A 13843-nucleotide genomic window follows, 5' to 3' on the forward strand; every position below is an offset into this window, starting at 1 on the left:
AGATGTTAGAAGAACTGTCCACATTTACTTTTCGTCAGCCAACAAGATGAGTAGGCCTAACAAACAGCAAAAGCACTAGCCTATGTCAATCTACTACCCTCATAGTACAAAAATTGACCTATTCTATTGGTCAACTTGTCCTACTGTACGAGAAATAAATACTCCATACATAGTCTGGGACAGTTGTGGGATGCGATAGATCCCAAATTAATACAACCACTCGCATCCCCAAAAATATTTTAAAAGCAACGAGGCTGATTAAACAGAACATTTAGCTTAAAATGTTTATGAACTATTTGGCAATTTCTTCACATTATACATACAGCAATGGGAACATGGCAGTCGGCTATAAGCACAATTGTTCCGAAATGCAATCAATTAGAAAACCATTCTCAAAAGTGACCGCAAATGCGCTATGCATGTAATGCTATATTATGATGCATTATAAAGGTGCATTTTAATGCTGAAAATGATCTTCCCCAAACTTGAAACTCACACACTGCCTACGTATGCCAGTTAGGCTCTACACATGTAGTAAAGAAGATTAATGGGATTCATTTTAAGAAGTTATTTCACGACTTTAGTTGTGATACAAACATTATCAAAACATATAGGCCTATGGGCCAGGCTACATGAGGTGTGCGACTATGATATGAAAAATGTGATGTTTCTTGCCTTACTGCACACAAGCTGGGCATCATTCCCTTGTGATAATAGGCTAATATTCTCACCCATCAGACTATTCTTGATTTAATCTTGTCTTTACATAGGCTATACTAAATAATATATGTGAAATTAGTTTTGATTTACGATGGACCATTATCATGCACCTGTCACGGAACAGTGGCAGGGGATAAAAATACATGTAATCTATGTATTTAAATAGTGAATGGAGGATGCTTTTCCCTGGTTCATTTTCATGCCAGCCAGGTAGCCTATACTCCTGTTGTAAAGCAAAGCAATGAGCTTAATATTAGGAAAGTTGAGAAATAAATATAGTAGGCCTAGCCTATACTGTAGAAAGCTGATGGTATCCTCCTCTCTTTAATAGAGGCCATCAAACTCTGTTTTCCCACTCTATTGCATAGCCTATAGAAATGTTGTGCAACATGAGGTCATCGGCTCTCATGAAGTGTTTATTATCATTTGTTTTATTACACTTGCATTGATGTAAGAGTGATTAGAGGGACAATAGAGTGCTGAGAACCAGGCAGTTAGTTTGGTAGGCTACTAATGACCATCAGCAGCATCAGAGCTTGGAGAAGCCCATTTACCGTGAAAAAACAGTCAAGTGGAATTTGACTGCGGTCATGACTAGTGACTGCCGTTGTGGCAATATGGTCACCCTAACAACCCTACTCATTCTTCCTTATTTCAACTCCAAACCCATCACTGGTGTGCGTGGCCAAAGATTTCTACATGTATGTTCATGTCATCTGACCAAAGCACTGGTTCCAATATAAGTGCCAATGCAGTTTAGCAAACTCTAGGTGTTTACATTTGTTGTATGAAATGACAATATAGCTTTTTGGCCACGCCCAACAGTGGTGGGTTTGGCATCGAAATAAAGATGCATAAGCAGAAAAGAACCCCATACCTATTTTGGGGGTGGATCTTTGATGTTATGGGGCTATTTTGCTTCCACTGGTCCTGGGGCCTTTGTTAAAGTCAACGGCATCATGAACTCTACCCAGTACCAGGAAGTGTTTGCCAAAAAGCTGCTTACCTCTGCCAGGAGGCTGAAACTTGGCTGCAAGTGGATCTTCCAGCAAGACAATAATTCCAAGGATACATCAAAATCCACAAAGAAATGGTTAATTGACCACAAAATCCCAATTTTGCATTGGCCATCTCAGTCTCCGGAAGTGAACCCAATTGAAGTCCTGTGGTTTGAATTGAAGAGGGCAGTTCATAAGCTCAGACGAAGGATATCAAGGATCTGGAAACATTCTGTATGGAGGAATAGTCTAAGATCCCTCCCAATGTGTTCTCGAATCTCATCAAACATTTTAGAAAAAGGCTCAGTGTCATTAACCTCGCAAGATGAGGCATTGAAAACTGAGTCATTTTGACCCTTATGTTTTTGAGATTTGTTTTACTATGTTAAACAAAATCTCTTTCTCTGAGCTTTTGCATTAGTACAACATTATATAAGTTCCCAATTTGTTTCAGCATACAATATACAGTAGCTTGCGAAAGTATTCACCCCCTTTGGCATTTTTCCTATTTTGTTGCCTTACAACCTGGAATTAAAATAGATTTTTGGGGGGTTTGCATAATTTGATTTACACAACATGCCTACCACTTTGAAGATGCAAAATATTTTTTATTGTGATACAAACAAGAAATAAGACAAAAAAACGGAAAACTTGAGCATGCATAACTATTCACCTATAAGCTTGGCACATCTAGCCACTGGGATTTTTGCCCATTCTTCAAGGCAAAACTGCTGCAGCTCCTTCAATTTGGATGGGTTCCATTGTGTTTCCCCTTAAACCACTCGAGTGTTGCTTTAGCAGTATGCTTAGGGTCATTGCCCTGCTGGAAGGTGAACCTCCGTCCCAGTCTCAAATCTCTGTAAGACTGAAACAGGTTTCCCTCAAGAATTCCCCTGTATTTAGCATAATTTCTTAAATTCTGACCAGTTTCCCAGTCCCTGCTGATGAAATACATCCCCACAGCTTGATGCTGCCACCACCATGCTTCATTGTGGGGATGTATTCTCGGGGTGATGAGAGGTGTTAGGTTTGCGCCAGACATAGCGTTTTCCTTGATGCTCAAAAAGCTCAATTTTAGTCTTCTCTGACCAGAGTACCTTCTTCCATATGTTTGGGGAGTCTCCCACATGCCTTTTGGTGAGCACCAAATGTGTTTGCTTATTTTTTTATGGCCACTCTTCCGTAAAACCCAGCTCTCTGGAGTGTACGGCTTAAAGTGGTCCTATGGACAGATACTCCAATCTCCGCTGTGGAGCTTTGCAGCTCCTTCAGCGTTATCTTTGGTCTCTTTGTTGCCTCTCTGATTAATGCCCTCCTTGCCTGGTCTGTGAGTTTTGGTGGGCGGCTCTCTCGGCAGGTTTGTTGTGGTGCCATTATCTTTCCATTTTTTAATAATGGATTTAATGGTGCTCCGTGGGATGTTCAAAGTTTCTGATATTTTTTTTGTAATCCAACCCTGATCTGTAATTCTCCACAACTTTGTCCTTGACCTGTTTGGAGCGCTCCTTGTGTGTAGTGCCGCTTGCCTGGTGGTGTTGCAGACTCTGGGGCCTTTCAGAACAGGTGTATATATACTGAGATCATGTGACAGATCATGTGACACTTAGATTGCACACAGGTGGACTTTATTTAACTAATTATGTGACTTCTGAAGGTAATTGGTTGCACCAGATCTTATTTAGGGGCTTCATAGCAAAGGGGGTGAATACATATGTGCGCACCACTTTTCCGTATTTATTTAAAAAATAAAATAATTTGAAACAAGTCTTTTTCATTTCACTTCACCAATTTGGATTATTTTGTGTATGTCCATTACATGAAATCCAAATAAAAATCCATTTAAATTAGAAAAACACCAAGGGGGAAGAATACTTTTGCAAGGCACTGTATCTCAGTATTTGTATTATTTATTTTATAGTCTTTTTTGCTCATCTTTATCAAGGGATCCAATAATTCTGGACCTGATTCACTGTTTCCAACTGGCTAAATTATTGGGATTTGGAAGGCAGCGTAGCGATGACCCTTCTAAAACATTCAATAGCCAATCAAATATTCATCACAGTGTTCAGGGAAAAACTCCCAGTTAGTTACGGATTAAGCAAATTGTTTGCAAGTAAGGAGAGCTCTAACAACCATGAGTAAGAAGGAGGAGGACGGAATTGAATAAGGATAATTAATCAATTAGGATTATTGCTCATTGGGATGGTAACACTGTAGAGGGGAGGGAAGGCAACATAGGAGTGGTGCACCTCATTCTGAAGAATATGCAATTTTTTTGAGTTCCAGAGGGATATGACCGAGTCCCCATGCTACCCTGCAGAGCAGGGCTATGCTAATGCCATCCATCAAAGATAGTCTAGTGGCTTACAATAACAACATGCCATGCTTGATACATACCTGCAGGTAATTTACCCGCTTTCTAATATTTTGACATATGCACTTGTCCGCACAGAATGTTTATTTAAATTCAATGTACATTGTTACACAGTAGATCATAGCCTGAGGGTGCCATGCAGATAAGAAAAATGCATTTATATTATGTGGTGAAATCATCTTCTATTCTACATGGAGAAACCCTGATAAATACAGAAGGGACGGTGGAGGTAAAAAGCAGAATAAATACATTAATACATTCCCTAACACATTACACAAGCTACACACCATGGATGGACAAAATGGCGGGACAGAAAACCGATCTTCAGAACTTTGCAATTTATTGGTACATCAATCAAATAATAGGTTACGTATGCAGTTTCAGAGACATGTCAGTGATCGACAGGCTTCTGCCTTTCTTTTTCCCCCCCGACCCCACCCCTTGAGTTCGTATGGTATGAATATGTATACATGCAAATGACACCACGCCAAGCCACCCCTGCCAGGTCTCCACAGCTACAGGGAAACCCTGCGGTCACTATGACTTGTCGTCAGTCTTCTTCTTAGTCTGAAACTTCCGGAACTGTGATTGGATGGCGACGGCCGCCTTCTCAGTCTCCGGGGCGTCCATGTCGATGTCAAAGTCCTCTGCTGGGACTTCCTGGGACTTCTTGGATGCATCTGGAGGAAGAGGAAATGAGGCTTGTGACTCACTGGGCTCCACAGAGTGGTGCTCCACTAGTACTCTGGGTTCCTGCAACTGGGAGACCCTCTGAATACACAATACAAGATACACACGTACAGTAGAATCCTACGTTTAGTTTTTTTGCCCTAGTACTACACAGCTGATGAAAAAAATCAACTCATCATCGAGCTTTTCATTTTTATTTGAATCAGCTGTGTAGTGCTAGGGCAAAAAACTAAACGTGCACCCAGGGGGGTCCCAAGACCGAGTTTGGGAAACCCTGATCTAAAGCACAATAATGCATACCAAAAGAAAGGGTACCACAATTGTTTTCATTGAAAACAACATGGTCCAGAAGATTATAATTCCCCTGTAGCTCTCAGGCCTTCATTATGGAAGGGATGGCCATGCAATTCCAGGGGGTGAACAAACAGTGGTTTTCCATGCCTGAGGAGAAGGAACACATTGATCTGCTGTAGCTAATCCCCAGTTCTCTCTATAGACAGACTCAGCTCACACTTCTAACTAGTGGTGTGAGCCAATCATCTCACAACAGGAAATGTTAAAATGGATAAGTAGTGACTTTCTGTGCCAAAGTATTGAGCAGTTTATGAATTAAAAGTTTAAATATACACTACCGTTCAAAAGTTTGAGGTCACTTACAAATGTCCATTAAAATAACATCAAATTGATCAGAAATACAGTAGACATAGTTAATGTTGTAAATTACTATTGTAGCTGGAAATGGCAGATTTTAAAAGGAATATCTACATAGGCGTACAGATGCCCATTATCAGCAACCATCACTCCTGTGTTCTAATGGCACATTGTGTTAGCTAATCCAAGTTTATCATTTTAAAAGGCTAATTGATCATTAGAAAACCCTTTTGAAATTATGTTAGCACAGCTGAAAACTGTAGTTCTGATTAAAGAAGCAATAAAACTGGCCTTCTTTAGACCAGTTGAGTATCTGGAGCATCAGCATTTGTGGGTTCGATTACAGGCTCAAAATAACCAGAAACAAATAACTTTCTTCTGAAACTCATCAGTCTATTCTTGTTCTGAGAAATGAAGGCTATTCCATGCGAGAAATTGCCAAGAAACTGAAGATCTCGTACAACGCTGTGTACTACTCCCTTCACAAAACAGCACAAATTGGCTCTAACCAGAATAGAAAGAGGAGTGGGATGCCCCGGTGCACAACTGAGCAAGAGGACAAGTACATTAGAGTGTCTCGTTTGAGAAACAGACGCCTCACAAGTCCTCAACTGGCATCTTCATTAAATAGTACCCGCAAAACACCAGGCTCAACGTCAACAGTGAAGAGGCGACTCCAGGATGCTGGCCTTCTAGGCTGAGTTCCTCTGTCCAGTGGCTGTGTTCTTCTGCCCATCTTAATCTTTTCTTTTTATTGGCCAGTCTGAGATATGTTTTTTCTTTGCAACTCCGCCTAGAAGGCCAGTATCCCGGAGTTGCCTCTTCACTGTTGACGTTGAGACTGGTGTTTTGTGGGTACTACAATATGGATTGATTAAGATTTTCTTTGGTGAACAACTTTTTATTTAGTTTGTCATTTTTTCAATGGCCATTACACAGGTATAGGTATAATATTCAGACTAATATCAAATCATATATTCCGTTATCATAATTTCTGTTCATATGTTTCCATATATATTTTTCTACTAATTTTATAATAATACAATACATTCAGGTAACTTGCACCTTCCCATCTGCCACAGCAGACACTGCTAGTACTCAATTACAGTAGCTACTGTGGGTCTCTACTCAGGAAAAAGATTACACACTCTCTAATGCGTCAAAGAAGTCGCCGGCTTCTGGGACTGCCTTGCAGGTGTAGCATAACACCAGGTTAAGCTCATGCGCATTACAGTGGATATACGGTATATCACTTCTGGGCGATTGGCATGGAAATGGGCCTGTACACCAACAACTGCCCTGCTCATGACAGACGCACCATCATAGGCCTGAGCCACACACTGCAGATTCTCAAGGCCATTTGACAACAGCATTTGCTCTATTGCTTCAGACTCTGCATCAAAGCCGTTCAGCTTTTTTAGCTCCAGGAAACGTTCCTTTAGTGCAGGGATCGGCAACAGAGTGACTTCTTTGGGCCTCCCAAAGTCATACATTTAGGAAATCTTGTCGCAAGGATTCCCATGAATAAAAAAGAGACATACAGTATCATCGTTTCTCAATGTACTTAAGGTATGAAGGTATTAAGGTATTATTGTTATTTCCATATGCAATCTCTTTTTGGGCTTAGTTGTGTTCAATTTGCAGTGTACAAACGATTATAATTATGTTCCGGCCTCCCAACCATCCAATCCAACAAAAATCGGCCCACGGCCGAAGTCAAATGTCACAACACGATCTAAACCGCTCTGGTGACAAACTTTTTGCTGGTCTCCATTCGCCCACATGGCTATTGGCTGCACTTTGCTTCCACCAAAAATATCGTGAAGATTGCCCATTATTTTGTTTTTGAAAGGACCCAAAAAATGTAGGCAGCGGGAGAACCTATTCATGTAAAAAACATACTTTGCAGGCTAACTCATCTGAGATGCTAGCTAGCTAACTAACTTTACACACTGTTTGGCTAAGTGAGGTAAATGTCATCAGATACCTAGCTAATAAGAAGTTAGCTATCTTGATGTAATCATTGTAAATTAAAAACAGTCTCTAAATGCATTCATAGATAACAGCCATGGAAGAGGGTGTGGGTCACCTAAATCATCTTCTTCCCTACCAGTTGCCACTGGCTGCTGCTGTTCTAAGTGCTCCACTGGCCTGCTGTTTTCATCTGTCCTCCTATTTGGCTCATCTGTAAGGCAGCAAGGTCGAGGTGCAACATGTAATTAGTTCGTTTTAAAGTTACTGTATATTGACACGACCAGGGTAACTCAACTGTAATGAAAAATGCAAGTGTGCATAACAGAGCGACACAACTCCAAACATGAAAGATGTGAGACTTTTAGATTACATAACATTTGAGGACACATAACGTAAAGGACAATTCCACCACTTTAAACTGTTATTATGCTGTTAGTATATTAGAATACCATAAACTATCAAAATAAAGAAAATCTCACACTCCATGTGTAATCTCCCAGCAATTTAATGGGTATTTACCAACGTTTCGGCATCACTGTTTTTTATTTTTATTTCACCTTTATTTAACCAGGTAAGCTAGTTCAGAACAAGTTCTCATTTACAACTGCGACCTGGCCAAGATAAAGCAAAGCAGTGTGACAGAAACAACAACACAGAGTTACATGGAATAAACAAGCGTACAGTCAACACAATAGAAAAAAAGAAAGTCTATATACAGTGTGTGCAAATGGCATGAGGAGGTATGGCAATAAATAGGCCATAGTAGCAAAGTAATTACAATTTAGCAGATTAACACTGGAGTGATAGATGAGCAGATGATGATGAGCAGATGATGGTGTGTAAGTAGTGATACTGGTGTGCAAAAGAGCAGCAAAGTAAATAAAAACAATATGGGGATGAGGTAGGTAGATTGGGTGGGCTATTTACAGGTAGACTATGTACAGCTGAAGCGATCGGTTAGCTGCTCAGATAGCTGATGTTTAAAGTTAGTGAGGGAAATGTAAGTCTCCAGCTTCAGCGATTTTTGCAATTCGTTCCAGTCACTGGCAGCAGAGAACTGGAAGGAAAGGCGGCCAAAGTAGGTGTTGGCTTTGGGGATGACCAAAGTAGGTGTTGGCTTTGGGGATGACCAGTGAGATATACCTGCTGGAGCGCGTGCTACGGGTGGGTGTTGTTATCGTGACCAGTGAGCTGAGATAAGGCGGAGCTTTACCTAGCATAGACTTGTAGATGACCTGAAGCCAGTGGGTCTGGCGACAAATACGTAGCGAGGGCCAGCCGACTAGAGCATACAGGTCGCAGTGGTGGGTGGTATAAGGCGCTTTGGTAACAAAACGGATGGCACTGTGATAGACTGCATCCAATTTGCTGAGTAGAGTATAGGAAGCTATTTTGTAGATGACATCGCCGAAGTCGAGGATCAGTAGGATAGTCAGTTTTACTAGGGTAAGTTTCGCGGCGTGAGTGAAGGAGGCTTTGTTGCGAAATAGAAAGCCAATTCTAGATTTGATTTTGGATTGGAGATGTTTGATATGAGTCTGGAAGGAAAGTTTACAGTCTAGCCAGACACCTAGGTATTTGTAGTTGTCCACTTATTCTAGGTCAGAACCGTCCAGAGTAGTGATGCTAGTCGGGCGGGCGGGTGGGGGCAGCAAACGGTTGAAAAGCATGCATTTGGTTTTGCTAGAGTTTAAGAACAGTTGGAGGCCGCGGAAGGAGTGTTGTATGGCATTGAAGCTCATTTGGAGATTAGTTAACACAGTGTCCAAAAAAGGGCCAGATGTATACAGAATGGTGTCGTCTGCGTAGAGGTGGATCAGGGAATCACCCGCAGCAAGAGCGACATCGTTGATATATACAGAGAAAAGAGTCGGCATGAGAATTGAACCCTGTGGTACCCCCATTGAGACCGCCAGAGATCCGGAAAACAGGCCCTCCGATTTGACACACTGAACTCTATCTGCGAAGTAGTTGGTGAACCAGGCGAGGCAGTCATTTGAGAAACCAAGGCTATTGAGTCTGCCAATAAGAGTACGGTGATTGACAGAGTTGAAAGCCTTGGCCAGGTCGATGAAGACAGTTGCACAGTACTGTCTTTTATCGATGGCGGTTATGATATCGTTTAATACCTTGAGCGTGGCTGAGGTGTACCCGTGACCAGCTCGGAAACCGGTTTGCACAGCGGAGAAGGTACGGTGGGATTCGAAATGGTCAGTGATCTGTTTATTAACTTGGCTTTCAAAGACATTAGAAAGGCAGGGCAGGATGGATATAGGTCTGTAACAGTTTGGGTCTAGAGTGTCACCCCCTTTGAAGAGGGGGATGACCGTGGCAGCTTTCCAATCTTTAGGGATCTCGGACAAATGAAAGAGAGGTTGAACAGACTGGTAATAGGGGTTGCAACAATGGCGGCGGATAATTTTAGAAAGAGAGGGTTCAGATTGTCTAGCCCAGCTGATTTGTACGGGTCCAGGTTTTGCAGCTCTTTCAGAACATCTGGATTTGGGTGAAGGACAAGCTGGGGAGGCTCGGGCACGTAGCTGCGAGGGGTGCGGAGCTGTTGGCCGGGGTTGGGGTAGCCAGGAGGAAAGGATGGCCAGCCGTAGAGAAATGCTTATTGACATTTTCGATTATCATGGATTTATCGGTGGTGACCGTGTCGCCTAGCCTCAGTGCAGTGGGCAGCTGGGAGGAGGTGCTCTTGTTCTCCATGGACTTTAGAGTGTCCCAAAACTTTTTGGAGTTAGAGCTACAGGATGCAAATTTCTGTTTGAAAAAGCTAGCCTTTGCTTTCCTGACTGACTGTGTGTATTGGTTCCTGACTTCCCTGAACAGTTGCATATCGCGGGGACTATTCAATGCTAATGCAGTCCGCCACAGGATGTTTTTGTGCTGATCAAGGGCAGTCAGGTCTGGAGTGAACTAAGGGCTATATCTGTTCTTAGTTCTACATTTTTTTAAAGGGGCATGCCTTTTTAAGATGGTAAGGAAATTACTTTTAAAGAACGACCAGGCATCCTCGACTGACGGGATGAGGTCAATATCCTTCCAGGATACCTGGGCCAGGTCGATTAGAAAGGTCTGCTCACAGAAGTGTTTTAGGGAGCGTTTGACAGTGATGAGGGGTGGTCGTTTGACCGCGGACCCATAGCGGATGCAGGCAATGAGGCAGTGATCGCTGAGATCCTGATTGAAAACAGCAGAGGTGTATTTGGAGGGCAAGTTGGTCAGGATAATATCTATGAGGGTGCCCATGTTTACGGATTTAGGGTTGTACCTGGTGGTTTCCTTGAAAATTTGTGTGAGATTGAGGGCATCTATCTTAGATTGTAGGACTGCTGGGGTGTTAAGCATATCCCAGTTTAGGTCACCTAACAGAACGAACTCTGAAGATAGATGGGGGGCGATCAATTCACATATGGTGTCCAGAGCACAGCTGGGAGCTGAGGGGGGTCGATAACAGGCGGCAACAGTGAGAGACTTATTTCTGGAGAGATCCATTTTTAAAATTAGAAGCTCGAACTGTTTGGGCATAGACCTGGAAAGTATGACAGAACTTTGCAAGCTATCTCTGCAGTAGATTGCAACTCCTCCCTTTTTGGCAGTTCTATCTTGACGGAAAATGTTGTAGTTGGGTATGGAAATCTCAGAATTTTTGGTGGCCTTCCTAAGCCAGGATTCAGACATGGCAAGGACATTGGGGTTGGCGGAGTGTGCTAAAGCAGTGAGTAAAACAACCTTAGGCAGGAGGCTTCTGATGTTAACATGCATGAAACCAAGGCTACTTCGATTACAGAAGTCAACAAATGAGAGTGCCTGGGGACACGCAGGGCCTCGGTTAGCCTCCACATCACCCGAGGAACAGAGGAGGAGTAGGATGAGGGTACGGCTAAAGGCTAGCAAAACTGGTCATCTGGTGCGTTGGGGACAGATAATAAAAGGAGCAGATTTCTGGGCGTGGTAGAATAGATTCAGGGCATAATGTGCAGACAGGGGTATGGTGGAGTGCGGGTACAGTGGAGGTAAGCCCAGGCACTGAGTAATGATAAGAGAGGTTGCATCTCTGGACATGCTGGTTATACTGCGTGAGGTCACCGCATGTGTGGGAGGTGGGACAAAGGAGGTATCTAAGGCATGTACAGTGGGACTAGGGGCTCCGCAGTAAACTAAAACAATGATAATTATCCTAAACAACAGTATACAAGGCCTATTGACATTTGAGAGAGACATAAAGCGAGGCATAAAGCAATCAAAGTGTTGATTGGGAGAGCTAGCTAAGTCAACAACGGGTAAGACAACAACAGCTAATCAGCTAAGTCAACAACAGGTAAAATGGCGATGAATGGGCAGAGAGGGTTGGTTAACTACACACAGGGCCTGAGTTCGGGGCTAGGGCCGACAGATAAACAAAGGTAAACAAAGTGGAGTACCGTGATATATGAACAGTCCAGCAGGCATCAGCCATGTAGCCAAGTGATCATAGGGTCTAGTGTACAGCAATAGATGAAACAGGGAAGCAGCTAGGTAGTCGTTACTACGCTAGCACGCGGGAGACACAACGTTTAAAGTTAGCAGTCCGGGGTAAGTAGAAGCGTCTGCTCCGTAGTCCGGCAAAGGCCGGTTGAAGGCACAGCTGATGGAATTACGTCTGCGGACCAGTCGTGGTGGTACGGCAGGGCGCCGTGTCGACGAAGGGACCGGGCCAGATGGCGAAAGAGGTATTGTAGTTGTGGGAGTTTCATTTGCTAGCCGGGAGATGCGCCTGGCTCAGGGCTAGCTTCGGGGCTGGGTCACTCAGTTGAAGATAGCTAGCTGTGATGATCAATGGTCGGCAGGAATCTGGCGTTGTAGTGGAGAAAAACAGTCCGAGGCTGGCAGGTATAATCCAGGCAAAAAAAACGGCTGGTGCCTGAGCAGAGGGTAAAGGCCGCTAGCAGTGGCTAACAATGACTAAATGGCTAGTAACTTAGCTAATTAGCTGGCTACCTTCTGATGAAAGTTTTGTCTTTATTTTAATAGTTTTTAGTTTATTCGCCATTAGTCAGCACCTCCACACAAACTATTATTCTGGGTGTGTCAGCTCATGTTTTTTTTTATCTACTAGTATATTAGAATCCAAAATTTATTAGGAAATTTACAGGCAAATCACTACGGAATCCTCGTCTCTCATGATTGAAGCCTGCTCTATCTTTGGTGCTAACATTAGCAAAGAATAACAGCCAAATACAGCCTTAGCAACTGTCCAAGCAACCATTCAAAAACACTGTAGGCCTATTGGAACTAATACGTTTTTAAAAATGGCTATTTGGAAAGGGTGCAATAGCTGCCGGAGCTGTAAATTCGACAGTGATTGTGGGAGTGGTTTTGGCGAATGGAATCATGGCAGTTTAAGCCTTGAAAAACTATAAATATAAATCTATAGGTTTTTGAGCGTCTATTTAAAATATTTACAGATGTATTAGACAAAGACAACCAGAGCAACATTTAGCAGGGAGTTCCAATATGATCTGAAAAGTTATATCACTAAATACTTCATAACAACAACCCAAATGTTAAAAGTGACGGAGTTGCCCTTTAAGGGCCTATGTATTATCCATGTTTGGTTCAACTACAATCTAACCACAAAGCTGGCCATCTATTCCACTCTCTTTCTGTCTGCCCTCCCCCTTTCCTTCTAAGTTCAAGAGGAGTGCACAGTGCTATGAAATGCTTACTTGCAGGTTCACCTCTTGACAATGCAACAACAATAGAAAAAGTAAGTAGCTAAGTGAAAAAAAAGAGTAATAAAAACAAAAGGTCAATTAAATATATTCACAGATTTAATAATGGGCAGTTATTTTTACAAAGTTACATAACCTATATGGAAATAACAGACATAAGCCAATCGTGTTTACCTGTAGAATGGAATAGGTTATAAGACCTCTATGATTAATTTCATTTCGTCACTTCTAACACCTCAACATTGCCAATTTTAAACAGGGTTAAATATCTAGTTGTACTAAAGTTCAGCTTCAGTCCACAGGGGTGCACTGTGTCACTGTCAGAAGATGTGTGCTTAAGTTAGAAAAACATTCTCTCATCTCTTCGGTCTCAGCTAGCTAGCCAGCTACTAGTAGCTACTGAGGTAGCTAGCCAGCCAAGCTGGAAATATACACTTTTCCTAATATCATGACTTATATCAACATCCTTAGCTTGCCCATTCACTAAATATACTGTTAAATAACTCTGGCGGACAATCAATAGCTTGTGGATGCTGAGCGCTAACACTATCTTATTAGCATTAGCCAACCCTTATGCTGAAGACACTAGATAGCTAGCTAGTTAGCTACCATCAACCCTGCACAAACCTGAGACTAACTCGTGCTGCTGCTGCACATTGACTTTCTGGCTGTTCTGCCCTCTCCACCTCATTCACTGTTGCCTGCTTGTGTTCAAT

General features: G+C 42.5%; 1 protein-coding gene across 2 annotated transcripts in view; it reads right to left on the reverse strand.

The window, feature by feature from the left end:
• Window positions 1–4205: 4205 nt before the first annotated feature.
• LOC120029098 (calmodulin regulator protein PCP4-like) overlaps window positions 4206–13843 on the reverse strand; it is a 50037-nt gene continuing 40399 nt past the window's right edge. The window contains exon 3 of one of the 2 annotated variants that reach the window (XM_038974399.1): window positions 4206–4772. In XM_038974399.1, coding sequence (XP_038830327.1) covers window positions 4630–4772 — 143 coding nt within the window. In that variant the 3' untranslated portion in view covers window positions 4206–4629. The remainder of the gene's footprint in view (window positions 4773–13843) is intronic. The other variant, XR_005473563.1, reaches the window with a different exon arrangement.

Source organism: Salvelinus namaycush, chromosome 34 (genome assembly GCF_016432855.1).
Source record: "Salvelinus namaycush isolate Seneca chromosome 34, SaNama_1.0, whole genome shotgun sequence".
Taxonomy (NCBI): domain Eukaryota; kingdom Metazoa; phylum Chordata; class Actinopteri; order Salmoniformes; family Salmonidae; genus Salvelinus; species Salvelinus namaycush.